Genomic DNA, 25,289 nt, shown 5'->3' on the forward strand with positions numbered 1-25,289 from the left:
GGCCAGATAGATCACCTATACCTCCTAGGTAAACTCTATGGGAGGGCTGGGAAACTGAATGAAGAAAATATTTCAGACAAATCTGACACGTGCAGAGTCATCAAAATATAGCTATATAGCAAAATTGAATCTTAAAATGAAAGGGGCTACTTTAAAATAAAATCACTACTAGGGATGTAAAAGGTTAACCGGTTGTTACTCAGTAAGCATCAGCCTTACCAGCATGCTTACCAAGGTAACCAGATAATTGGTGGCCAAGACCACCTAGAACAGCCCACGGCATGGTGGGCCCTGCCTGGACCAAGCAGTCCCTGCCTGTGGCATGGTGGGCTGGGTTGGAGCAGCGCCCTGCCCACATCATACCATTTGTCAGGGCCTGCTTTAGCCCAGCAGGGTTAACTGGTTAACTGGTTAAACGTAACGTTTAACTGATGAACTTTTAAAATGGGGTTTTACATCCTTAATCACTACAGCAAGATTCATGGAAATGATTAATTGCTTAAGACTTTCTTCCAAAGTAATTGTCTCATCCCATGTGTAACCTTACACAATTCATGTACCTCCTTTATTATCTTTCTAAAATATATGTATTTAGAAAATTCCCCAAAGACACTTTAAGATTCTAGTTACAACTGGGAATGTGCTCCTGGATATGTCTTTGTATGCAGCTAGAGGGTTAGATACAGAAATATTTAGATGCTGATCTGAAGACTGCCAAGTGCCTGTCAGGTGCTTGTAATGTGTTACACTAATGATAACCCTATAATGTCTTCATTGTAGAACAATTGTCAGAGTTATGACCGCGGGGAGAAAGTCCTCAAACTGACTCATGTGAAATGGTTAACAGGCCCTCCTGGCAATATTTCAGGTACTATTGCCTCCCTTGCAAAACTTGCCTCAAGATTTCCACATTCTAGCCTGTCAGTCTGGTTGTTGTTGCTCCACCACCTGCAGTATAATGATTCCATCTGTTTCCTCTTTCTCCCATTCTTTCAGCATGGCCTTAAGTACAAGCAATGCTAGCAGCTGCTTGCTGGACCCTGTATAGACTTGCAGCTCTCTGGCTAGCATGACACTATGCATCCCCGGTAACTTTAGAAGGAGAAGCGACATACATCCATTTGGTATAGTAAGGTCCAGCAAATCACAAGTCCGGCCTTGTGCCCTCCTTCACTCTGTGGTGCTGACTGCCACTTTGTCTCCCCAAACAATTTCCAGACTGAATCTGTCATATTCACTAAATGACAGTGGAACAGAGTTTAGGGAATTTTAATGTATTTTAGATTTCACTTCAATTGCAGACTTTTTTTTCTGGTGGAATTCTGTTTGTTCATTTGTGCCTTTAGCCCCATTACAATTTTAACAGGCCCTAACTAGCAGCCTGCATTGCTGAGAGCTAACACTCAGCAACTTCAGTAGTAAAAGTCTCATGGGGTAGCCGTGTTAGTCTGTAGCACCTTAAAGACTAACAAAAATATATATACTATTTGTCAGTAGTAAGTATACTTTGTAATGGTGAACTGAAGTTATTAGGTTAATTCTAAAATATTTCCATTTTCTGTATCTATAAAAATTGCAAGAGGTGACTAGATATATACTAATCCACAGAGTTAATGTCTGAACGTGTACTTTCCTTGACAACTTCACTGGTGCTTGTTAAAGTCCTTGCAACCTAATTAGCATTTCTATTTGCCATGTGCAGAAATGGCACCTGTGCCCAGAAATAAATAAATAAACCCTGTCACTCCACTTTTATTTGCCTTAATTATTTTTTATTTTTAAGGCAGCTGTTGCCCTTTAATGTTGACTCTCTGCGCTATAGATACTGTAAGTGGAATTGTGCACTCCAAAACTTCAACACATCAGGTCTTTGACCCATGATATTGTATCAAGTACAGCAGGTGATTAGGTTGGTGTTTCTTGGTCCCCCTTAAGTGAATTCCTGCTTCAGGAGTGTGTATCCAGGACTATGGGGAGTTGCTGACGTCTGTTCTTCAGTACGTAGCACATCAGCCTGGGACAAGAGGTGTCTTTTGTGCTGTCCATCACTCCCTCTGTTTTCTCTTGTTGCTTGGCCTGCTCAGATTCTTAACCTACCAGTTCTTTCTTAGTACAAAATCTTGGATCCACTTTGCATTTTACTTGAAGTCATTTATGCAAAGCTCAGAAAATACTGTTGTGTAAAACCTACGAATTAACCAGTTTCATCATATGGCAACAATGTTAGTTAATTTCCCTTGGTCACTGAAGCCTTTAGAGGCTAATATGAGCAGTTGGATATATGCTACTGTAAGATAAGTTGTTACCAAAATGCTCCAAATAGCACATGTGGATCTCTTTGAAATCTGAGTGGGTTAATAATGCAGAAACATCATGTAAACTAAGGTTGAGGCAGATCATTGGGTAATTGTTTAGTCAATACAATTTGTATTGACTTCACAGTTAGTTGATAAGGGAAGGTGCTCAGAAAGAGTGACTGCTGCTGTGGCTCTGTAGTTTAAATGTAGTAAGAGTGGGGCATGCAGGCAGACAGGCTTCTACTACATTTAAACAGCAGAGCTACTGTGGGGTTAGCCTCCAGACCCAGAGCGAGCCGAGGATGAAATGGACTTTCTCAGTCCCGGCTCGTGCCACGTCCAGCAGCCTCTGTCCATTGGGGGTCCAACCTAGAAGTTTGGACACCCCACCCCCCGTGGACAAGGGTTGCTGTGAATCAGCCTCTGTTCGCAGCCAGCCTGGGCCACCGTAGACTGGGGCTGCTGCCAGAGCAGCCTCCGTTCGCTGGGGCTGGCCGCAGACAAGGGCTGCTTCACATCCCCCTCTAGCCCACCCTCCATGCTGCTGCCTCTAATAGCTTAGGCTTATCGGGTAGTCAACTAATCAACTACTCTTTACGTCCCTAATGTAACTTTTAAATGTTCTACTTGTTCATCCTAAAACTTACATTTTCACATGTGCTGTGACATTTATTTTTAGTCTCTTGGTAAATTGGAACATTTTGTGTCATACTTGGACTGAAGTGTGTAGAATAAATACCTTCATAGAAGTAAAAGATTGATAGCTATCTACAGGTCACAGATTTGCATCGAAGTAGCATTATTAATTAATTTCTGAGTTTTTGAAGAAAATTTATAGAAATTATGTAATCTTTTAATTAGTGTTTACCCATTCCTGGAGCAAAAATCTTAACATAGAAAAATATCTCCAGGGATCACGTTAGTTTGGCTATAGTTTTAACTATTTTGAACTTCATATAGCTCTTAGAATCATAGAGTTGGAAGAGACCTCAGGATGCCATAGAGTTCAACCTAGGGGTGTTAAATTTCATTTAATCTACTAATTGACGGATTTACTATTGATGGATTTGCCATTGGCTAGTCAATTAGTTGATAAGTGGGGGAGCCACAGCGGAGTTAGCTCCAAGCCTGGGGAGCTAACCCCGCTGCACTTCTGATTTTTAAATGTATTAAGAGCCGGCAGACTCCATCCGCCTATCCCACTATCTGCCTGCCTCCTATGGAGATGGTGCTGGGGGCAACTGGCTTTTAAGCCAGCGCCCCCCAGCACCGACTCCTGTTCCCCCCTCTTGCTGCCTCTAATAGAAAGCAAGGGGGGAAAACAACTAGTTGAGGGACTAGTCGACTATCTGATAAGAGTTTGCTCATCAGGTAGTTGACTAGTCACCGATATTCCGAGTCCAACCCCCTGCTAAAAGCAGGATCAATCCCAACTAAATCATCTCAGCCAGGACTTTGTCAAGCTGGGACTTAAAAACCTCTAGAGATGGAGATTCCACTACCTCCTTAGGTAACCCATTCCAGTGTTTCGCCACCCTCCTAGTAAAATAGTTTTTGCTGATATCCAACCTAGGCCTCCCCCACTACAACATGAGACCATTGCTCGTCATTCTGTCACCACCGAGAACAGCATCACTCTATCCTCTTTGGAATTACCCTTCAGATAGTTGAAGGCTGCTATCAAGTCTTCCCTCACTTCTCTCTTTTGTAGACTAAATTAACCCAAATCCCTCAGCCTCTCCTCATAAGTCATGTGCACCAGACTCCTAATCATGTTTGCTGCCCTCTGCTGGACTCTTTCTGGTGCATCCACATCCTTTCTGTAATAGGGTCCTAGAATTGGATGCAGTATTCTAGATGTGGCCTTACCAGTGCCAATTAAAGGGGAACAATCACTTCCCTAGATCTGCCGGCAATGCTCCTACTAATGTGCTCCAATATGCTGTTTGCCTTTTTGGGTACTAGGACACACTGTTGATTTACATACAGCTTCTCATCTACTGTAATCCCCAGGTCCTGTTTCTGAGGAGCTGCTGTTTAGCCTATAGCAATGCTTGGGATTCTTCCATCCAAAGTGCAGGACTCTCTACTTTTCCTTGTTGAACCTCATCAGATTTCTTTTGGCCCAATCTTCCAATTTGTTTAGGTCATTCTGGACCATATCCCTGCCCTCCAGTGTATCTACCTCTCCCACTAGCTCAGTGTCCTCCACAAACATGCTGAGGATGCAATCTGTCCCCTCATCCAGGTCATTAATAAAGATGTTGAACCAAAATGGCCCGAGAACTGACCTTGGGGCACTCCGCTTCATACTGACCGCCAATCAGACATCAAGCCATTGATCAGTACCAATTGAGCCTGACGATCTATCCAACTTTCTATCCACCTTACATTCCATTTATCCAATCCAAGAATACTGTGGGAGACCATATCAAAAGCTCTTTCTTTTAGCATGCTGTAGACTTTCCTGCTGTATTTTTATTTAGTAGACTGTTAACTTTCTGATGTTTGTTTAGCTATGTTGTTGACTATAACACTTTGACTATTGTTTTTCACCAGGCAGCAAGCTTATTTTTCACTTACAATGTCAATATACTATATCACAAAGACATTCTTTATTTTTTTCTCTGAAACAAAAATTCTCCATTGGTGACTTCATTAGGTTTATTTTTCACTTTATGAATCTGACACCTATTAGGGTATCTTTCAGAGTTAGAAAATAGGGAGGTATTCTGTGTATTCTGGAAAATAGTTCAACTGAAACCTGATTATGTGCATGAGGGCAAATCATTGAGACTGTGAACTTTTGATTTCTGAATGTTGGTTTCGGGCTTGTTTAAAAAAAAAAAAGCCCAGTGTTTGTGAAGATTATACTGACAGTATGCCGTGTCAATTGTCAAGACATGTTTAACATGTGGAGATGTATTAATCTGCCATTGCTACCACTGTAAGTGGTTGGAATAAATAGAGGGCTCAAACAGATGAAGAGGGATTAACTGTGTAGATTGAGCAAACTCTTCAATCACTAAACCACTGATTTTACAAAGGATTAGCTTGCTTTTACAAATATTGATTACTGATCTGCTACTCAGAATGAAGATGACATAACTTATGCAGTTGCTGTGGAGTGTGCTATGTGAAGTGTACTTCATTCATATTAATGGGCTTGTCATAGGCATTATAGAAACTGACAGATTTATTATAGCACCGCCTGCTAGCACTGCTAGAGTTAAGGTTGTGTCAGCATTTCCATTAAAATTCCCATTTTCTTCTTTGGAGTTTATAGTTCAGTTGTAAAATTTGTTCCCTGCTGAAATTTAGAAATACCAGTTTACAGCCTTTACACAATTACCCTTTTATGCCTTTTTTTTAAGTGACTTCACTCAACCATTTTTAAGTTGAAGGGCTAAAATATATGTGATTTTTGCAAGACTTCATATTTTATTTTTAAATGCAGTTCTTTAACTAAGCAACAATTTGCAGATTCAGTAAGTGTTCTAATATTCAAACTGCTATAATGCCACAATTAGCTGAAGTTTCAACAGCAGTTCATTCACCAGGTAGTTTGCCATTCTTATTCTTAAAATGACTTTGGTATGGGGAAGTAGGATTTAAGAGAAATGAAAGGTTGACAAAATTTTTTAGAAAACTAGAGATCAGGATTGTTCTGAACTAGTTCAGCAAAAAACAATAGCCCTTTTATTTTTTAAGGTTTAAAATCAAGACCCCAGTATATCTCAACAGGTGTGATTGCATCTGGAATATTGTTTCCAGTTTCTGGTATTCACCAAAGATGATAATTGGACAGAGTTCAGAGAAGAGCCGCAAGAATGATTAAAGGATTAGAAAACATGCCTTACAGTGATAGACTCAAAGAATTCAATCTAGTTAGCTTAACAAAGAGTGGGGTAAGGTGTGACTTGATTGAAGTCTAAAAGCACATATGTGGAGAATAAATATTTGATAATTGTCTCTTTGATCTAACAGAGAAAAGTATAATATGATCTAATGGCTGGAAGTTGAAGTTAGGCAAATTCAGACAGGAAATAAGGCATATATTTCAATGATGAAGGCAATTAAACATTGCAACAATTTTCCAAGGATTGCAGTGACTTCTGCATCACTGGCAATTTTTAAACCAAGATTGGATGTTTTTAAAAAGATCTGTTCTAGGAGTTATTTTGGGGAAGTTCTGTGATCTCACAATAGCCCCTTCTGGCAAGGAATCTATTAATATTTTTTACAGGTCATATAACCTCCATACTGGTTTTCCCTCACATAATGTCCTACCAATTTCCCTGCCCCCTGCTACTTCCTATCTTCCCATTTATGATTCCACTGCAGAGTACAATATCTATCAGCACTCTTTCCCTTCCCTACCCTCCCGGTTTTGGGAACGGTTTCCTTTCTCATGTGGTTGGGATATCCTTATTAAAAGAATTTAAGATGCAAAAGTATGTATATTCTCAGGATTTGAAAGGAGAAGCCACCCTGAAAATCAGCAGAGAGAATTACAGTGTGATTTGGTGAATTATTACTGTTCGCTTGTTATGAAGGATTTTATACCACAGGAATAGTAGTATTTGCAGTACTGTTTTCTTCTTCATTTGGATTCAGGTACCTTAATAGTACTCAGAGGGCATCAAATGGCACTCTTAACCATTTGTGCCAATTTGAAAGATTCTGCTTTTTTCAGAATTGCAAGGTTTGTTGGAATTGCATAAATATTTCATAATGATAGAACCTGTGTTCCCACTGTATACTGAACCAAATACAGAAATTAAGAATTGCATAGAATTGTCTTTGGTTTGGTAGCTATTGCTTATTTTTTATTGCGGTTAAAGATGTAAGAGTTTAACCAGTTAACCGATAAGCATCAGCATATTGGTTTCCATTGTGGAAACTCTTCTGCCTTGCTGGCTTCCAGCATGCATCATCTGCCAGCCCCGCTCCCAGGGAGCCGGCCTCCATCCTGACTGCAGCCTATGGAACATAAGGCTTATACTGCAGAGCCGGCACTTCAGCCGGCTCCCCGGGAGCCGGTGCTTGCTGTGAGCCTGAGATGACTTTTCTCAGAGTTTACGATCTATGTTGTTAAATTATTGCTCCCGAGAGGAGGAGCTGTCTTGGTGGGGCATGCTTTAGTGTAGACCAGTGCTTTTTTTGTGACGGTACGGCCCGGAATGGCACACAGTCACCTATTTTCCCAGCATGCAGTAAAGGAATGGCATTCCCCCGCTGCTTGTCTCCTTTTTTTTTTTTTTTTTGCTCAACAAGTTTGGGCCTGGAATACTGGCACCTTTTTGAGCCTGGACTAACCTCAACCTGCTGAAGGCCTTAGAAACTAAAGCCAAGCTTTGAATTGTCATAGAAAACAAAGAAGGGTAGGAGAGGCAATGGATGCAGATAACTAGTTTGATTCTTTCTCTGCTAAGGGTGTAGAAGTGCTCTGCTCATGTTGGCTTCTATATTGCCTCCGTCATCTCAAATATAGAGATTTTTAATAATCTATTCTGACTATTTTAATGGATTAAATGTATCACTGTGGCTAGAACTTTATCGAAGACAAAGTTGTGGTGTATCCTGGCAAGAGGCAGTCTGATTAAATGTTGGAACAAGACAATGTATGACACATTTCTACACTTGATATCTGAGATTAATGAAGAATCTATTAAAATCCTGAGATTTTCTGCAAATTTGGTAAATTGAAGACAGATGCCTTTGGAGAATAAGGGCAATATCTTTGATAGTTTCTTGCAGTATTTTCCCTTTCCTTTTTAAAACTCGTTGGATGCAATTTGAACCAGCTGGTTTTCATCTAGGTGCCACTCTGCTATAGCCATTTTGACATCATTGTGATAGCAGTGATTGAGTCTACTGAGAAGGAGGTAGAGATGGGTTCATCTGCATTTTGTTGATAGTGAAGCCAGTGGACTTTTACTACCTCTCCTCAGATAGTGTTGGTCCCCACAGAACTTTGTTACATTAGGATTTTTAAGGATGAGGATCAGCTGCTTCTCAAGAGATTTCTCTTGCCCTGTTCAAAAGGAATGGCCGAATTCATCAATGTATTATACCATCTACTGTGGCTTGTTTTTGTAAGTGCAGTTTCTTGTTGCAGAGGATTTTTTTTATAATTGCACTGTAAGAAGCCTCTCATTGCTGCCTGTTGAGATATTTTCCTAGTGTGGTTTGAGCCATAATGGGAAAACTTGACAGGCTCTGGGGATCTAATTTCTTTTGTTGGCTTTTGTTTTATTTACTAAGTGTCATCCTTCACTGGAAAACTCAATTTAACTTTTCAGTTTTATTCTACTGCTCTGATAATATAATGTACCTACCAGCTGACAGGTAGGGAGGGGTACAGAAACCCCAAACAAAACATTTTGATATATGTAGAAAATTAATGAAAATATGCACTGTATATTGATTGTGAAAATTTGAAAGCCATCCTTCAAAAATTCTTTCTCTTCTTTAGCTGCCTATAGGACACCTTTTTTTTACAGATAAAACGTTTTCAACTTCAGCCAGCAATATTATAACTTTTTGTTCTAGTATATGAGCTGTCGGAGCACTTAAAATGCTTAGATAGTTTATATGTATGTTTCCTTTCAGAAGCTAACTAAGCCAGAAGTTTGGCCACAAGTCAGAAATGCTGGAACTGTTCAACAAAATATAGATCTCTGCATGAGGGCAATGCCATCTGGAGTAATTACATAATGTTTATAAAATACTGTACATTTTATGTTAGGGTTTTTTATTGGTGTTCTGTGGTAGTATAATAATTCTCATTTCCCTGGAGTTGCTTTGATTTAGGCGGATAGACCTAAAATTTATTGTAAAAACATTCTCCCTGTTCCCCTCAATGTATGCACCAGAAATCCAGATGGTTATTGGATAATTTTTCTAATTAGCAAAGGGAAATATATAACATGCTTTGGACTAGGCTTAACTTGCATGCAATTTGTTGGAAAATAGTTTATATAATCTTACCTTAACCAATATTTGAATGACAGAAAACGATCATAGAATCTGTTTGTTATACAGTACTTACAAGGAAATGACAATCATGAATTAGGTTATATGTGTATAGCTATATTTTGTTATATAATAAACACCAGAATTACCAGGATATGGAAACTAAAATAATGTATACCAGTGGTTTTTATATATATTATTTGATATACAATATTTTCACTTTTTGCTAAATAACTTACACAAGAGGAAAACTTTTCTGCCAGACTGAATGATCTTTCTTGTGTTGAGTAAAATATCTGTCATCATTATTTAGTCTCTATTCCAGCGTAGTGTTTGTCTTTTGCTGAACAAAACCTGCCAGTCATGCTAAGAGGAAACAAAACACCCCAAAAGTACGATTAACATTAAAGCTATAACAGACTCACAAAAGGAAAAAGAAAAATCTTAACCTTAACTTGTTCTTGTTGGTGTTCCCAAAGCATTGAGGCTTATGTGGCTCTCTCTTTAGGAATCTTGGATTCTCTGGGTGGTTATATACAAATTAACTATACAACTGCATTTAACATTTAAGTGCAGTGTTAGCTTTTCTGTAAGTTTTTGTGACCATACATCAAAGGGAAAAAAGCTGATCTTTAGTTGGAGATGTTGATCAGGGCACACGAATGAATGAATGACAGATAGATGGATGGATTTTAAGTGGCAGACTTCAACTTTATTAATTTGACACTGGGGAGGGGTGCTATGTGCCCCAACCTGCTCTCACATACCAGACGTTTAATTGGGTCCAGAGCAGAGTTAGTGAGCTCCTGCCGTATAACTTGTGATTCAGGATAGACCTTCCTTAGCCTACCCATATAACTCAGCTCCTTCCTGAATCCTCTTGCCCTCCCCTTTGTGTGCCCTTCCCAATGTGTTACCTCAGATTGTCTCTCCTTCTCTTATAGGTATGAGGTCAACTAATAAATATCCAGGTTTCATTTACCTCTGGGAGCTTACCCTTTTAGCTATTACCTTCACTGGACACTGGCCTCAAATTATTATGAATGAAATAGTCTTACTATTCTTAATAGTTAAACTTTCAGTTTCTGTTCCATTCAACTCAGTTTCTCAAAGCACAAGACCTAAGGAAATAACCAAATGAAAATAACAGGCAGCAGGTTTAAAACAAACAAGAGGAAGTATTTCTTTACACAGTGCACTGTCAGCTTGTGGATGTCATCAAGGCCAAGGTTATAATAGGGTTCAAAAAGAGCTAGATAAATTCATGGAGGATAGGTCTATCAATGGCTGTTAACCAGGATGGGCAGGGATGGTGTTCCTAGCCTCTGCCAGAAGCTGGGAATGGGTGATGGGGTTGATCACTTGGGCGATGAAGTTGATGATTACCTGTTCTGTTCATTCCTTCTGAAGCACCTAGCATTGGCCACTATTGGAAGCTAGGATACTGGGCTAGATGGACATTTGGTCTAGCCCATTATGGCTGTTCTTATGTTCTAATTGTGACATAGAGGGAAATGAAGAAACAAACCCCACTGGAATTTGGCCACAGTGAGAGAAATTATTTCCTAATCCCAAAACAGCATCTTTCAGATGTGCAGCATCCTGACACTATAACTAAAGGGAACTTCCCCCCCACCCTGGTCAATGAGAGGCAAAGAATGTAAGAAGGAAGGGCTAGCTCTTACTGCCCCATGCTCCCCTCCCCACACACATGTGCTCTTGCACCCCCCCTTTGTTTCTGAGCAGCCTGTCTCAGCCTTACCAGTCTGTTGATGGAGTGGTGGGGAGTAATTTGCTTTAAGATGCTGCTTGATGTAGCCATAGGACATTTGTCCTTCCAGTTAACTGGCATTATAGTTACAATGACCTAAACACTGTCCACATGTGTTCTGATGCCATACTGGTCATGGTCCTGCTGTGGGTTAATTTTTCATGGCCTCTTACGGTATGTCTGCCCAGCACACAAAGTCTGGTAGCTGACGCAAGCCTTCATCGTAAATAAGTCTGACTTGGGTTAGCAAGCACTCAGGATCCAGATACAAGCCATGTTGTTCTGCAATTTGAGCACAGTTCAAGCCACAGACCCAAGCCAGAAGGTCTGAGTAGTGTGGTATGAATATTTTTGAACATCTGTGAGACCTGAGTCCATCAATTGTAAACCCAGGGTTTACAGTGCAGTTTGGACATATCCTTAGTGTTCATTGGTGGGTGAACAACAATGTGAATGGTTCATATATTTTGTGTGAGTGCTGTAATTCTTTACTTTCTGTTCAGATTTGGTTATGTACATTTGAGATTGTGCTGTAAATCTTTTAACCTGCCTGTAGAAGAAGTACAGAATTTCTTGTACGTCTAATTATTCAATTATTTCTTACTAGAAAATATACCCAGCATTGCTCGGGTCCTTAATTCAATTTTTGTTTTTAAGAAAGTAAAATGAAAATGTATTTGCTTTATTTTAATCATTGCTCTGGGGTGGGGCTGGGAATGAGAGGTTCAGTATACAAGCTGCCCCGACCCCCTCTCACCACAGCAGCTTGGGGCCAGGTGAGAAGCACCTCTCCATAATCACTGCAGCATCCGTGGGCACTGCTGGAGGGGGAGTGGTACATGTCCCCTGGCTGGGGCAGATTCAGATCATGCACCCCTTTTGCCCAGTTGATGGGGGTGGGGAGAGCACTCATAGCTAGTCCCTCTCATCTGCCTGGTGAATCTGTCTCTTTTTTTCTTTATGGTTTTCTGAGAAGCAATCTCATTCCAGACACATTCCATTTTTCTGGCACAACCAAATCCTTGCCTTGATTTAAATTATGATAAGAGAAAGCTGAACATCAAATTTGTTGGTCCTAGCTCTTACCATTTAGGAGGAATTCTTGAACAGGCAGATAGACGAACTCACAGACACGCTCTCTCAAATATACAGTAGCTTTTGACTTCCTCATGTCCAGGAGGCAGAGACATGACTTTTATAGAGGTGAGCATTCTCAGAACACTTTACGGTTCTCTTAAAATGTTCAGTTTTTTGCTTTGCTGTCACACCAGCAATATAAACTAGTTTTTCATGTCTCTACATCTGATTTGCCTTCCCCTTAGCTGCATTGTGGGCCTGTGGGTGATTGAGATTTTCCATTTCCACCCTCCAGAATGATTAATTAGACTTTAATGATTCTTTAAGGGATTTAAGCAAAATTCTACTAAACTTTCTGTGCATTGTATTTCAGAAACGTCAGGCAGTAAACTGGCACAGGAGGACTTTTGTGTACTGCTTTTGATCTAGTTTCCTCAGAGAGGGCGCCTTTGACCTTGTATATCCTCCTGTTCTACCAATGATTGTACTAGTCTGTACAAATGCTCATCTGGATTCTCTAATTCCTTCCATCTTGCTTGTCTTGATAAACAGCAGAAACCAGAACATGCTCCTGTGACCAATATCATGGCTCCTTTTGTCAAAATGAGAAAACATAGCCATTTACTATATACAGTATCACTATTTTAATGTCATGGGTGGCAATTGTGGTGCATTTCAGATAGGTTAGTTTTTATATTGCAGTCGTATATGAAGCAAAGGGTAAAGTGTTTTCTAATTAATATCATGCCTTTTGAAGTACTATACAACCAAATGTAGCAACAAAGAACACTGTAGAAACAATTAAGAAAACAATGCAAGCATGCACATATTCAGAAAAAAAAATCTGTGTAGAAAAATAAGAGCCAAGTATTTTTTTTTTTAAATTTAAGAACCCAATCAACTATAGAAGTTTCCAATTTTTGATTAATTCAACCAGACTGGTCACAGGTGGATGGTTCTAATATTTTGACCCAGCAAATGATGACAAAGAAAGAAGTGAAGGTGTCAAATGAAAACACGAATAAGTGAAAGAGAGGGTTTGAACACAAACAGGTAAGGGTGTACAAGTATAAAGAGCCATAGATATTTATAGTTTTTGACCTATATTATGCATTAAGATATAATCACATGAATAGAGAATGAAAAGCAATCTTTAAAGCAATATAACACTGAGGGACAGAAACTGAACCTAATATTTCTTTCTATAAGTAGTACAGGCTATAGCATTCGAGCCTGGTTCCTTGTCTTCTCTTGAACATACAGGAAAGGAAGCAAAAAGAACTCCCTTTTAGGCATGTAAAATTTAATGTAATCAACTGATCGACTAATTGATTAGTCAATAAGTGGGGGAGCCAAGGTGGGGTTAGCTCCTGGCCCCAGGAGCTAACCCTGCTGCAGCTCTGCCTTATAAATGTATTAAGAACCTACTGGCTCTTAGTACATTTAAAAGGCTGAAGCACAGCTGGGGGGACCCAGAGTGAACCGAGACAGCTGTTTCACTTTACACTTAAATGTAAAAAGGCTGGAGTGCAGCAGGTGGACTCGGTGCGAGCCCTTCCACTGCACTTCTGATTTTTAATGTATGAAGAGCTGGGAGGCTCTTAATACATTTAAAAAGCAGGGGTGCAGCATCTGGGATGGGGTGCGAGCTGGGAATCAGCTGATTTCCAGCTCATGCCTGGTCCCTGCTACCCCCCTGCCTCTCTTGCCCCCCATTGAGAGGGTGCTGGGGGGAACTGGCTTTTAAGCTGGCTCCTCCCATCACCGGGTTCTGCTCCCTCCATCTTGCTGCCTCTGATAGAGGCAACAATGGTTGGGGGGAAGCAACTAGTTGACTATCCGATAAGCTTTTGCTTATGGGATAGTTAACTAGTTGCTAACATCCCTAGTCCCTTCTCTCTTTCTCTCCATTCATGGGGAGGAGCAGAGAAGAAAGTTGCAGAATTTAGGCCCTAAAGCTGTAGCTTTAAAATTAGGTAACAAGAGCTCCAGTTCCAAAACCAGAAAGAGCTAAAAACTAGAAAGAGATGTGTCTGCACTTTAAATATTCCTAAATAAGAAACCTTGCCATCTCTGTACATTCTTTTCTGAGGAATCAAGTGGGTATGGAAATTAGGAGTAAGACATTATTACAAAGCAGAATGGTGGACACTGTAGAGTAGATGACTCCATGAACTACCCTGCAAAAAAGCAGTTTAAAGAGCTCAATGACATAGCCACCTGTAGAAACATATGATGGTTTTCTGCCTTGGGCACATTAATGTATTTTCTGTTAACGTCTTGCAGCTTTAACATTGTGCGCTATGCTATCTGACAGCTGGTAGGCTTCTTCCATTTGCATCTTACTAATGTATTCTTTCCAAAGATGTTGAAAACATTTGATGAGACTATTGAGACTTTCCTTCTAATCACCTTCCCTTAACCAAAAGTCTTTGGAACCAAGGAAAATATTTTTTAATTATATGTAAATTGGCATTCTTGAAAACATTTCCAAGGAAAATAAATATATTTAAATATATGCAATACAGCTGCGTAGGTTAACCATTTTGGGCAACAGGCATAATCACATTGTATTACAGTGGACAGCCTGCAAGGACAATTGAATCTCTCTGCAGCAAGTTATTAGCAATGGATTGGTGTTTCATTTCAAGATACTGTAAATGGAAAGTGGGATATATGAAGGAACTAAGTTTCAGGGAAGAGAAAGCATGTACTGCTTTCTTTGCTGGGATAATATACCTTCCTCATTGAAATTGGACACACACTTCCAGAAACAGTTTGTCAGCTTTCAATCTGACAAGAGCCATAGTAGCTTTTAGGCTGAATACCAGACTTCGTGCATTGTTTTGTAGATACATTTGCCATTAAGAAATATGGAAATATTGTGCCCTTTTAATGGTGCTTTTCTCTCATGCTAGTTGACTGCATGTATTTTTTATGATTAGCACTTTTCCTCTATATTTTCTGAACTAAATGCATTTTTTGGTTTTGATTAAAGGTGAATTAGTTCTATGTTTGCATAGTCCAGGCAGTTTTTTCATTTGTTTGTGTGACTCTTTCAAACAGTAAGAAGAGTGAAAACAGGTTTTTAAAAATAAGAGTGATTTGTAAAATAAAAACTAGAAAATTACAGGGGAAGAGAAGCTGAAAACTGTAAACTCTCCTTTACAAATTATATTTCAGTTTCACAGTTTTCCTTTCAGGGTGACCAAGGGCACATCTAACCAGCAGGGCTAATGCTGAAATAAGCTATGGAACTTCAGTTACGTCAATTTCGTAACTTAAGTCGAAATAGCTTATTTCGGCTCTTGGTGCTGTCTGCACAGCAGGTAGTCCAAGGAAGAGCACTCTTCCTCCGACTTCCCTTACTCCTTGTACAATGAGGGGTACAGGAGTTGGAGTAAGAAGTCCTCCAGCTCAACATTATGTAAACAATATGACAAAACTGATTGTAGTGTAGATGCAGATTCTTATTTCAGAATGGGTAGGTGTACCCCCAAAAGATGTTGAATTGCTCTTTTGTGAGGAGAAGTTCTTTTTACCATTATCATCACAATCACAATGCTTTACTGGGAAGACAAGCTATAACAGAGCACTTAGCTATTACCGAATCACACTTATCTCCACTTCACCTGCTTAACTTCCCATAAACACACTAAGTACTCCTTAAGAATGCATTGGCCTCTAATTATTTCTTGCTTTATGTATCCCTTAGCCCACATTGGAGAAATAAAATATCTTACTAGTGGCGCGTGGTGCAGTATAACATGACCCAGTGTTCTTTAATTTACTTTGTATTGATAATATAGTATAACAGCTTCATGTTCACTGGAAAAAACTAATATATGTTTAAATTTCATATACATGATAAGTAAGGTTAAGATTTTGTCTCAGGTATTTTTAATAAAAGGCAAGGACAGATTGCAGGCTGTAAACAAAAATTCATGGAAGCCTGTCCCTAACATTTACTGAAAGTACTACAGGTTTGGGGGGCGGTGCGGGGGGAGACTAACAGTGGGAGTGCTGCAGGAAAGGGTTTTGCTGGCTGCTGCTCTGGGGCCCCAGGGCCGCTTGGGGACGGGTGCTCTGTTTTGGTGATCCTGGAGCTGATCCAACCCCTACCTCCTTCAGCTGCTTTAGTCCTGGGGCTGCTGCTCTTACGCTGCTGTTGCAGAAATCATAAAGGTCCCCTAAATTCATGTAATCTGTAACTTGTGTGACAGAATTGTATTCTTAATCATAAATTAAGGCACTATTTGAAGTTTGTTTAAAATTAATGGGCTAGATTCACTGTTGCACTTAACTCTATTGATTATAGGATGGGCAGAAGGTGTTTAAGGTGCTAACTTCAATAGTTTTGGCCTTGTCATAATGCACAGATGCAAGGTAGCTGCACAAGCCTTTGGGCTTACTGTGAATATGCTCAGTGAATCTGTGCTCAGATAAGCACTCTATGATGGTGTAGAAAAAACAACAAATGGTCTGGTAGCACTTTATAGACTAATAAAACATGTAGATGATATCATGAGCTTTTGTGGGACTAGCCCAATAAGCTTTATATTCCTGTGAGTGTTGCACCTTCCCTATACTATGGCAATTCTCTGACTATCTGCTAAGGTCATATAAGAAATACCAGCTGTTTACCTGGCACAAAGGGGCCAGAAGCAAGGGAGAGAATCTGGTTCATTTTATATCAAATATGAAGACTATAGAGGAAAATTTAAAAATAGACACATTTGTGGGATTTGAGGGGCCTTGTAAGCATCCTCTTTGGATATTTTGACCTTTTTAAACATCTCTGGGATTCTGCAGGTGGACCATATCTCATGGAGTTCTCTAATCAAGAGCACTTCTGGCCTAAGTAGTCACCACCTGAGGATTTCCTCAGGAGAAAGTACTCCTAAGGAAGCCATGAAAGACAATTTCAAGCCTTAAGCACTCTCCCACAGGATCAGATAAGTTATAACTACACTGGAAGATTCTTCTTGTCTGCAGGAGGATGAGTGAGGAGAAGGGAAAAACCTTTAACATGAAATAATTCACCTTCCCGCATAGTAAGCTGTATACTGGAGGGTGGGATGAGTTAACCTTCCCTTAAAAGTTGGACCATATCATGATGTTTTAATCTCAAAAGAGAGTAAGGATGGTCTTGAAGAAAAATTACTAGGTCATTGAAATGGGACATGGGCGTTCTAGAGACATCCTGCTAGTTCCTCATCTGTAAAATACCAATGTTTCCTTTCTTCCTCCCTTTGTTTGTCTTGAGACAGAAATTGGTCTCTCCAGAGAAGGGACTGTCTTAATTTGTGTAAGTTACAGGACCTAGTATAATGGGACCCTGATTTCAGCTGGGGCTTCTAGGTGTGACTGTCATAAAAATAAAAAGTTACTTAAATGGGTACCATTAGCAGTATTTAAGAGCATTGTGGCAAAGCTGGTTTAGTTAAAATAAACAGGGAACTGGTATTTTGATGAAAAATTAGTTGTCGTATGTGGTTCGTGTACTTTGAAACTTTCTGAAAATACCACATCTACAAATTTTAAAACCACTGTAACCCATTTCTTTCATTAGTTTAATACACACAAGGAGTTGGTAACAATAGGGGAAAAGGAGGCAGGAAGGGAGCAGAATAGAAAGATCAGGAATCTCTTCAACAAGGTCCAGCCACTTAATGGGGACAAAGTTTCAATCTCTTCTTCTAATTTTGGTATGAAGGAAGCATAAGTTTTTATGCTTTCCCTCTCCTCATGACATACACACACTTCCAACTAGTGAGACCTAACGAGGGAAGCGGGGGGAATGTTTTATATTCTTTCTCCTTTGCCTTCTTGGTTCATAATCCTTTCTGGCAGTAGAGGCTAGAGAAAAGGAAACTTTGCCAAATCTCTGTGTGTTGTGCTTTTTTTTCTCTTCCACCAACAGTCCCTGCTTCTGTTCTAGGACTTCCCACACGCAGCAGCATGAAATTGACAAGTATCCGGTCAGTTTCCACTTCCATAGATTTTGAATACTAGTGGAAATGACTAGCTTCTTGTTTGGAGGATCTGCTGTTCATAAGGTAGTAAGTAGCTGAACTAGGGTGGGTTCTCAGCTCTGCTCTGCTTAGTGGGAATAGGGAAATAGGAAACACCTATCTCCCCACTTTTAACCCAAAAGAAGCATGGTATTGAGTACCTGTCTCTGTTGTTGCTGGTAGCTTACGGCACAGTAGGCTCTTCAGTGCCCTGTGTGAAATAACTTGGTTTTCAGTCTAGTTCCTGTGGGCTAATCTCTGATTTCCCAAAGCTACCACCATCACAGTTGGCACTAAGTTTGCAGTCTTAGCAGTGATAAGGGTGGAATTGCTAGGAACTCCCCTCTCTCTTCCACGGAAGGCAGGCAATCCAAATAAGATTCCAGCTGTGATCAGGACAGTGTAGCGAAATTAATATCAGTGCTTTTCTTGGTCTCTAGATAAAGGTCTTCATTGTTCATGGCTATTGAGCTGATATTTCTTAGAGATGCTATATTATAGTCCCCTGAAAATGTCCCTTCCTCTAATAAAAAAAGGGAAAAACAAATCTACACCAAAATCTTGCATAAAATTGGAATCCAGATAATGTGTTGAAGCTCTTATGTTTAGAAACAAAGCAAAAAATGGTTGTTAGAAAAATTAAGTTTTCCCTTCCCCCATCTTTGTGGTTGCAGTGTTTGCTCTGAGTGTATAACAAGCATTAAGGGAGGAGGTAAAGCTGGAAGTGTTGCACGCTGATGCCTCCCAATGACCAATTTAAAGCAGCGCACCAAGGTTGTTTCTCAAACCTCCTCCTCCATCCTTTCCCAACAACAGTCAGAGATTCACATTGTGAAATGAATAATTTTTCAGTGCATCTGTGACTGAGTTAAGGTACATCGGCCCAATAGTTATAAATCTTTAGCCAGAAGCCATTTGTGTAGCTAGTTATTATTTTGACCTAATAACTAAATCTGTTTCTTATCTGATGAACTTCCCATGTTTGTAGTTGTGCGTGTCCAAAGTTAAATTCTCAAATGCAGTTTTATGGTCACATACTTTTATGAATGTACTACATAACTATTGTTTTTAATATGCTAGTAATAAATTCCATAGGATTAGAAATAACAATGGTGTAATATAATAATCTTAATATAACATATTTGGAAATAAAAAAGTAATAGTATAATACCAAATGTAAAAACACAATTTTGTAATAATGGCAATTTTAATACACTTTGCTATATTGTGTGTAACTTAACCATATAATTTATTTTTATTATTTGAAAGTTATGGATTTCTCAGAGTATATTCCACTCCAGACTATTTCTTTTGTAGTCTTTAGTAATTTGTTTGTTCTTGTTCTCTCTAACATTTTTCTTGCCCTATCAAAAATATATTTTATTAACAAAACCAGTACCCAAAGAAGAATAGATATATGCAGAATCCTTTTTTAAGTGACCACCCAAGAGCCCAACAGGCATTGGTTACCTAGCAGAGATAGTGTTCAGCTAAAGGTCAGACAAATTGGTTTCTACATGGGATATTTCACAGTGGTTTCTTAAGAATAGTCTTCTGATGATGATCCTTAATTTGGTTTTTACTGCATTGCTAAAAAGGTTATGTATAACATTTTGATAAAAAAATTTGCTTACATGTAAACTTTCTGCCTACACACAGTGACCTTAAATATAAGTATTTAATGATAAGTAGAGGAAAAACTACATTTTGATACTCAGATAAAACAGCTATTGCATTAGAGAGGAGGTTAGATTACTTGTGGAAAAACTGGACATCTGTATACTTGAATGATCGGGCACATCTAAAGCTGTTTTTCTGCTCTTTCTATTTTTATATTTGTATTTTAGAAATTTAAAAAGTGATTCCACATTTGTAAAGATTTTCAACTAATTTCTTAATTATGTTCCTCAGTGCTTAGGCTTCCAGTTTAAGAATATTAGAGTTTTAGATTTCTATCTCTGAGATGACAATTGGGAAGGGAATACAAATACTGGTGAACACATCAGTATTTTTACAGAAAATAAAAATATCCATAAAAAGAAGCAGCTTAGGCAGCTTGTGAGCAGTGTGTTTGTCTTGTCCATCTAGTATCCACAAGTGCTGTCTATTTATTTTAACAGTGCTTTACTAATGTAGCACAAATTTTACATTATCTGTCAACAACAAGACATGCTTTTTATCATCCCTTCATCTGGTTCCTTTCTTCCTAAACATAGCATGTGAGTGCATGTTTTTTAGACTGAGTAGATTTTCGTTAGGCCTGTGGAGATAATTAAAAAAAATTAAATTCTGCAATTAATTACAGTTAATAATTGTATCTAGGATATTTAAACACCTTTGCTTCTATATAAGCATTTGAAAAAACTCTGATTTTTTTTTTATGAAGCAGCTCACTTTAAACTGTATATTTTAAGATGCAAAGTAACATTCTCTGGATTAATATAACATGTTGAGTTTTTATCTTGTCTGAGAAGTAGATACAGATTCCCCCTCCCCCCTTGGAGACTTGAGGGGCTGGGTCACAGCTATAAGTTCCCTGTCACTGCATTGGCATAGCAATGCAGCTAACAGCTTTGTCATTATACTTGTGACTGTTTAGCCAAAAATGATCTGAACAGTAATTAATAGAATTCTGTTCTTTCAGTAGTTCCTTGACATGCCATTATAAACTGAGCCACCTCTTATTAATAAGGCTAGAACAGTGTTTAGCTTGAAAAATAGTGGTTTATAATACTCTTTTTTTTTCTTGCTGTCAGGGAACCAGTTTCCTGCTATTGCTGCTCAAGACCTTCAGTTTGTTTTAAAGGCTGGATACCTTGAAAAACGCAGAAAAGGTAAAGTAAGCTGGTTTTTTGAAAAATGCTGAGCCTATTTTATACATGAATGTGTGTATACACATTCAGTTATAGGGAGGAGGCTGAAATAAATGGCCATAAAATTGAATTCTCATGTCACAGCTCATATTTTGGGGCATTTGCACCTGTATTCCCCCTCTGTGGTCCTTAGAGGACATCCATTCTAGGCAGCTCCTCAGTTGTTACTTCTCTTGAGCAGACACTTGTTCTTGATTGTGGGGTCTCTTGCCTACACTGTATTTTCCCCAGCAAGCCACATGGCTTGAACAGCCACTATCTGCACTCCACTTCCTCCTTGGAGGCTAAACATAGCATAATTGCCCACAATTGTTTTCCCACACTGCCTTTTTTCCCAAGCACATTTATTCTTAAAGTGAAAGCAATACAGAGAAAACTTTAAAAACAATAGAAGAACCTAGACACATACACGTTCACCAGAAATCACCTCAACTCCAACCGGAGTCTCTGGTAGATGTCGGTCTTCAAAACCAACAAAGAGTTTTGCCCATGGTTACAAGTACATCAATGTCTCAGGTTCAGAACTAGAACAACACAAAGCATTCAGCCTTTCCTTTATACAGCTCAGACCATTGAGCTTAACCAGTAATCAACAGACAAAGGCCCACTCATCAGGGCATAACGTCAAAAGCTTGAGTTTTTTGCATAACTGGAAGTGAGGAATTTACAGTCTCTCCCGCTGTATGTTATCCAAGAAAACCACCGAACTCTTTTTTTGACGAAAAGTCCATTCTTGTCTGGCACATTGTTCAATATAGTCCTTTGAATATCCAGGTGTCATGTCTGTCACATCTTCCTGCTTCAGAAGTTACATACAGTCCTGACCCAAGATAACATGTAAACCATTCATTGAATACGGTGGATCTCCAGGATATGGGAGGAAATTGACAAATCTATCACAAAACTTTTAGTTAAAAGAGGAAATTTCAAGTAGCTGGTATTGTGACATACAAGAAAATAATCATAGTTTGTTATCAACTGAGGAGCCCTGTGATGAGTCAACGAGTTTCTAATGTGACACGCAATTCAAAGATGTAGGGGTATTTTTGAAGAATGCATATAACAATGTGTGTGACTTCAAGTTTTGGGGATCATCAAGATGTATAGTCCTTCAAGAAAAAAATACTGAGCTTAGCTTTGGTTCAGTCAATATTTGTATAAATCCCTATGTTTTCTCCTTATACCTGTTTAATGTTGTGTTACAACTATAGAAGTATTTATAAAATTGTTTTAATGCCACACAAGGCTATATTATCTTTACTGTTTCTCCATCTTCAAGTTCTTTTTTATTTTCTTCTCCTTTTTACTCCCAAGTTTTCCTTCTGGACACCTCTTTTCCTTTTCTCCCCACTGGAAAAAATACACATTTTATATGTCTAACATGAATTGTATATTCATTGCAGACCACAGTTTTCTTGGCTTTGAATGGCAGAAGCGTTGGTGTGCTCTCAGTAGTACAGTCTTCTATTATTATGGAAGTGATAAAGGTATGAGAAACTATTAAAATGTATTTAATCATTCTCTTTCTTTCTATATGTGGAAAAGTAAGAAAGCTTTAGGAGAGAAGGAGGCTGAGAAGCTAAGTCTATCTTGAGATAGCAAATTAATCTTTTACAAGAGTAATTAACTTTTTCACAATGTTTTGCATATTGAAAGCATTGTGTGTATATATATTAATCCCCTCAACACTTTACGTGGTGTTTTCATTTTTTCTCAGATGGAAAAACTGAAGCAAAAAGATTAAATTACTTGTGAGGCTACACTGTGAGCCAGTAACAGAGCCAGAATTAGCTCTCCTAGGTGTTAGGCTCATAATCCCATTCTCAGTTCATTAGACCATAGTTCATTGTAGTCCAATTGGTTGTCCAATTTAAAAAAAATTGTTTTCTCTAAAGTATGACATTCTGAAAAATGATTCTCTAAATTCTGCATTTTGCAGTCCAATGTTTCTCTTTCAAATATTCCATCTCAAATTTGTTGAGTACACAACCAACACAGTGTCTTGCCTAAAAGCCAAACATTCGCACTCAGACTAAAGTCTTAAAGTCAGATTGGTTTCTTCTATGAAGATACATAAAAAGGAAAAAAGGGCCGGAGCCCTACACCTTTCCCCAGCTGTACGGGGCCAGGTCTGGGGCTGTGCGGGGCCGGGGCTGGAGCCCTGCGGCTTCCCCCGTCTGCATGGGGGTGGGGTCAGAGCCCCAGCCCTGCAGCTACTCCAGGCGGCACAGGATAGGAGCCCTGTGACAGGAACTGGAGCCTGGGCCACACAGGGAGCCAGCAGCAGCTGCGTAAGCAGCCCAGCCGGGGGTAGGAGGGGAGCAAGGCAGGGTGCCTGCTGGGGATCGGTGGCAGACCTCCCCAGTCCAGCAAATTCTCTTGTTTGGGACCAATCAGGTCCCAATGATGCCAGACCAGAGAAGTCCAGCCTGTATATTGCTACCATTATATTTGTATTATTCAAGCATGGACTTATACATAGAGATTCTGTCCTACTGTTTGACAAACTTGGTAACGTAAGTCTTATTCAAAGTGTTGCATTCTTCAGCTATGCTGTTCTACTTAATCTTGTCTCTTTCTTTTTTAAAAAAAATACAGACCTAGGGGTCTTGTCTTATCTCGATGCCAACAGGATTTACGTGTGTAGTTTTCCTCTTGCTACAGCTCCCTCTTCCTACTCTGATGCTTTCCCTGTTTCCAGAAATTTTAAAAGTAATCTGTTACATGTTTCCTCATTTCCTTTGCTGTTTCCTTTGGAATTCTGAGAGACGGCCTCTTTTTGAAGTCTTAAAACATTTTGATGATCTTGGCTTGTTTCTTTTACTATTTCTTTTTCTCATACAAAAATCTCAAGATCCTTTTCTATCTGTTCCCCCTATCTACCTTTTGTGAGTGGAGTATATCATTAGTGTATTAGTAACATCAACCTTTTTTATCAGTACATTTTTTTTGCTGTCTCTAAAACTGTTATGTGAGGTTTTTAATTTCTTTGCAAAACCTCCAGTCAGCTAAGACAAGAAGCAATGGGCTTAAACTGCAGCAAGGGAGGTTTAGGTTGGACATCAGGAAAAACTTCCTGTCAGGGTGGTTAAACGCTGGAATAAATGGCCTAGGTTGTAGAATCTCCATCTCTGGAGATATTTAAGAGCAGGTTAGATAGCCATCTATCAGGGATAGTCTAGACAGTACTGGGTCTTGCCATGAGGGCAGGGGACTGGACTTGATGACCTTTCAAGGTCCCTTCCAGTTCTAGTATTCTATGACGGTTGCATTTGATTTTCAACACAGATTAAAATAAAAGTTTCTTACTAATGTTAGCCATGAGGTTGGTCAAGTTTTGCAGTTATATTACCAGCCTAAGCAATGGCAGGAAACAAACCGTATAAAATAAAAGGAATATACAGTGTAACCCTCTACCTAGAATATATCTGTTTCTCCCCTTCCTTCATTGTGACTAACCTAAAATGGGTTAGAATTGTGTATTCTTTTCTTGCATATAATTCCTATGGTCACAAGTTAGTGGGGGTTTTGCAGGTACAAGAATAGCAATATCAAATATGTTTTTATTCCATTAATTTTAATCTGAATACTGAGGAGTGTATCAAGTTAGCTCAAAATATCCACCAGCCTTGTCGTCAAGATGGTGTTAGCTTTTACAGTATATTCATGTCCTCTGTTCAAAGCAGTAAGCACCAACTCTGGTGTTTACAGGATTTTCTCTAGCTGTAGTATTATATTTAGGTCACAAATAATACTGTTGAAATAGTCCATTGAAAACTATTGCATAGGAAAGCGGAAAGTGAAAGAAAAGACACCACAACAGTGTAACAACCAGTTAACAAGCCTATACTCTCTCTATCGGGGATGTGAAGCAATTTGAGATTGGTTTGCCGAGTATACACATGAGAACACAGGTTCACATACAACTTGGTGAAAGATTTCTTCTTTCTTAAAACCTCATGGTATATAATTTAGCCTTTAGATTCATGTTTGCAGTGCCTGTTGATTTTAATGGGATATTTACATGCACAATCAAGCATTCAGTTTAGCTTTAGGTGTCATAGCTGTACATGTTTGTTTAGTGCCTACAATAGGATCCTGTATGGAACCTCTAGACTCTACCTAAATATATATAAATAGTAATAGTTAAAGTTTTGAAGTCCAAAGGAAAATGAAAGACAAGAAAATATTGATCAAGCAGAATGTAGAACAGCGGCTTAGGTTCTCTAATCTAGCTGAGCTATGTTCTGTGCAGCATCGGAGGTAAGAGGAGGCACCT

At 39.1% G+C, this 25,289-nt stretch overlaps 1 protein-coding gene across 1 annotated transcript in view; it reads left to right on the forward strand.

Annotated features, from left to right (window-relative positions):
* Positions 1-25,289, forward strand: part of SKAP2 (src kinase associated phosphoprotein 2) — a 158,691-nt gene that overhangs the window by 83,082 nt on the left and 50,320 nt on the right. Inside the window, exons 5-6 of the mRNA XM_075922173.1 lie at positions 20,894-20,971; positions 22,414-22,497. Of these exons, the coding sequence (XP_075778288.1) occupies positions 20,894-20,971; positions 22,414-22,497 (162 nt within the window). The remainder of the gene's footprint in view (positions 1-20,893; positions 20,972-22,413; positions 22,498-25,289) is intronic.

This window comes from Pelodiscus sinensis, chromosome 2 (assembly GCF_049634645.1).
Source record: "Pelodiscus sinensis isolate JC-2024 chromosome 2, ASM4963464v1, whole genome shotgun sequence".
NCBI classification, from domain to species: Eukaryota; Metazoa; Chordata; order Testudines; family Trionychidae; genus Pelodiscus; species Pelodiscus sinensis.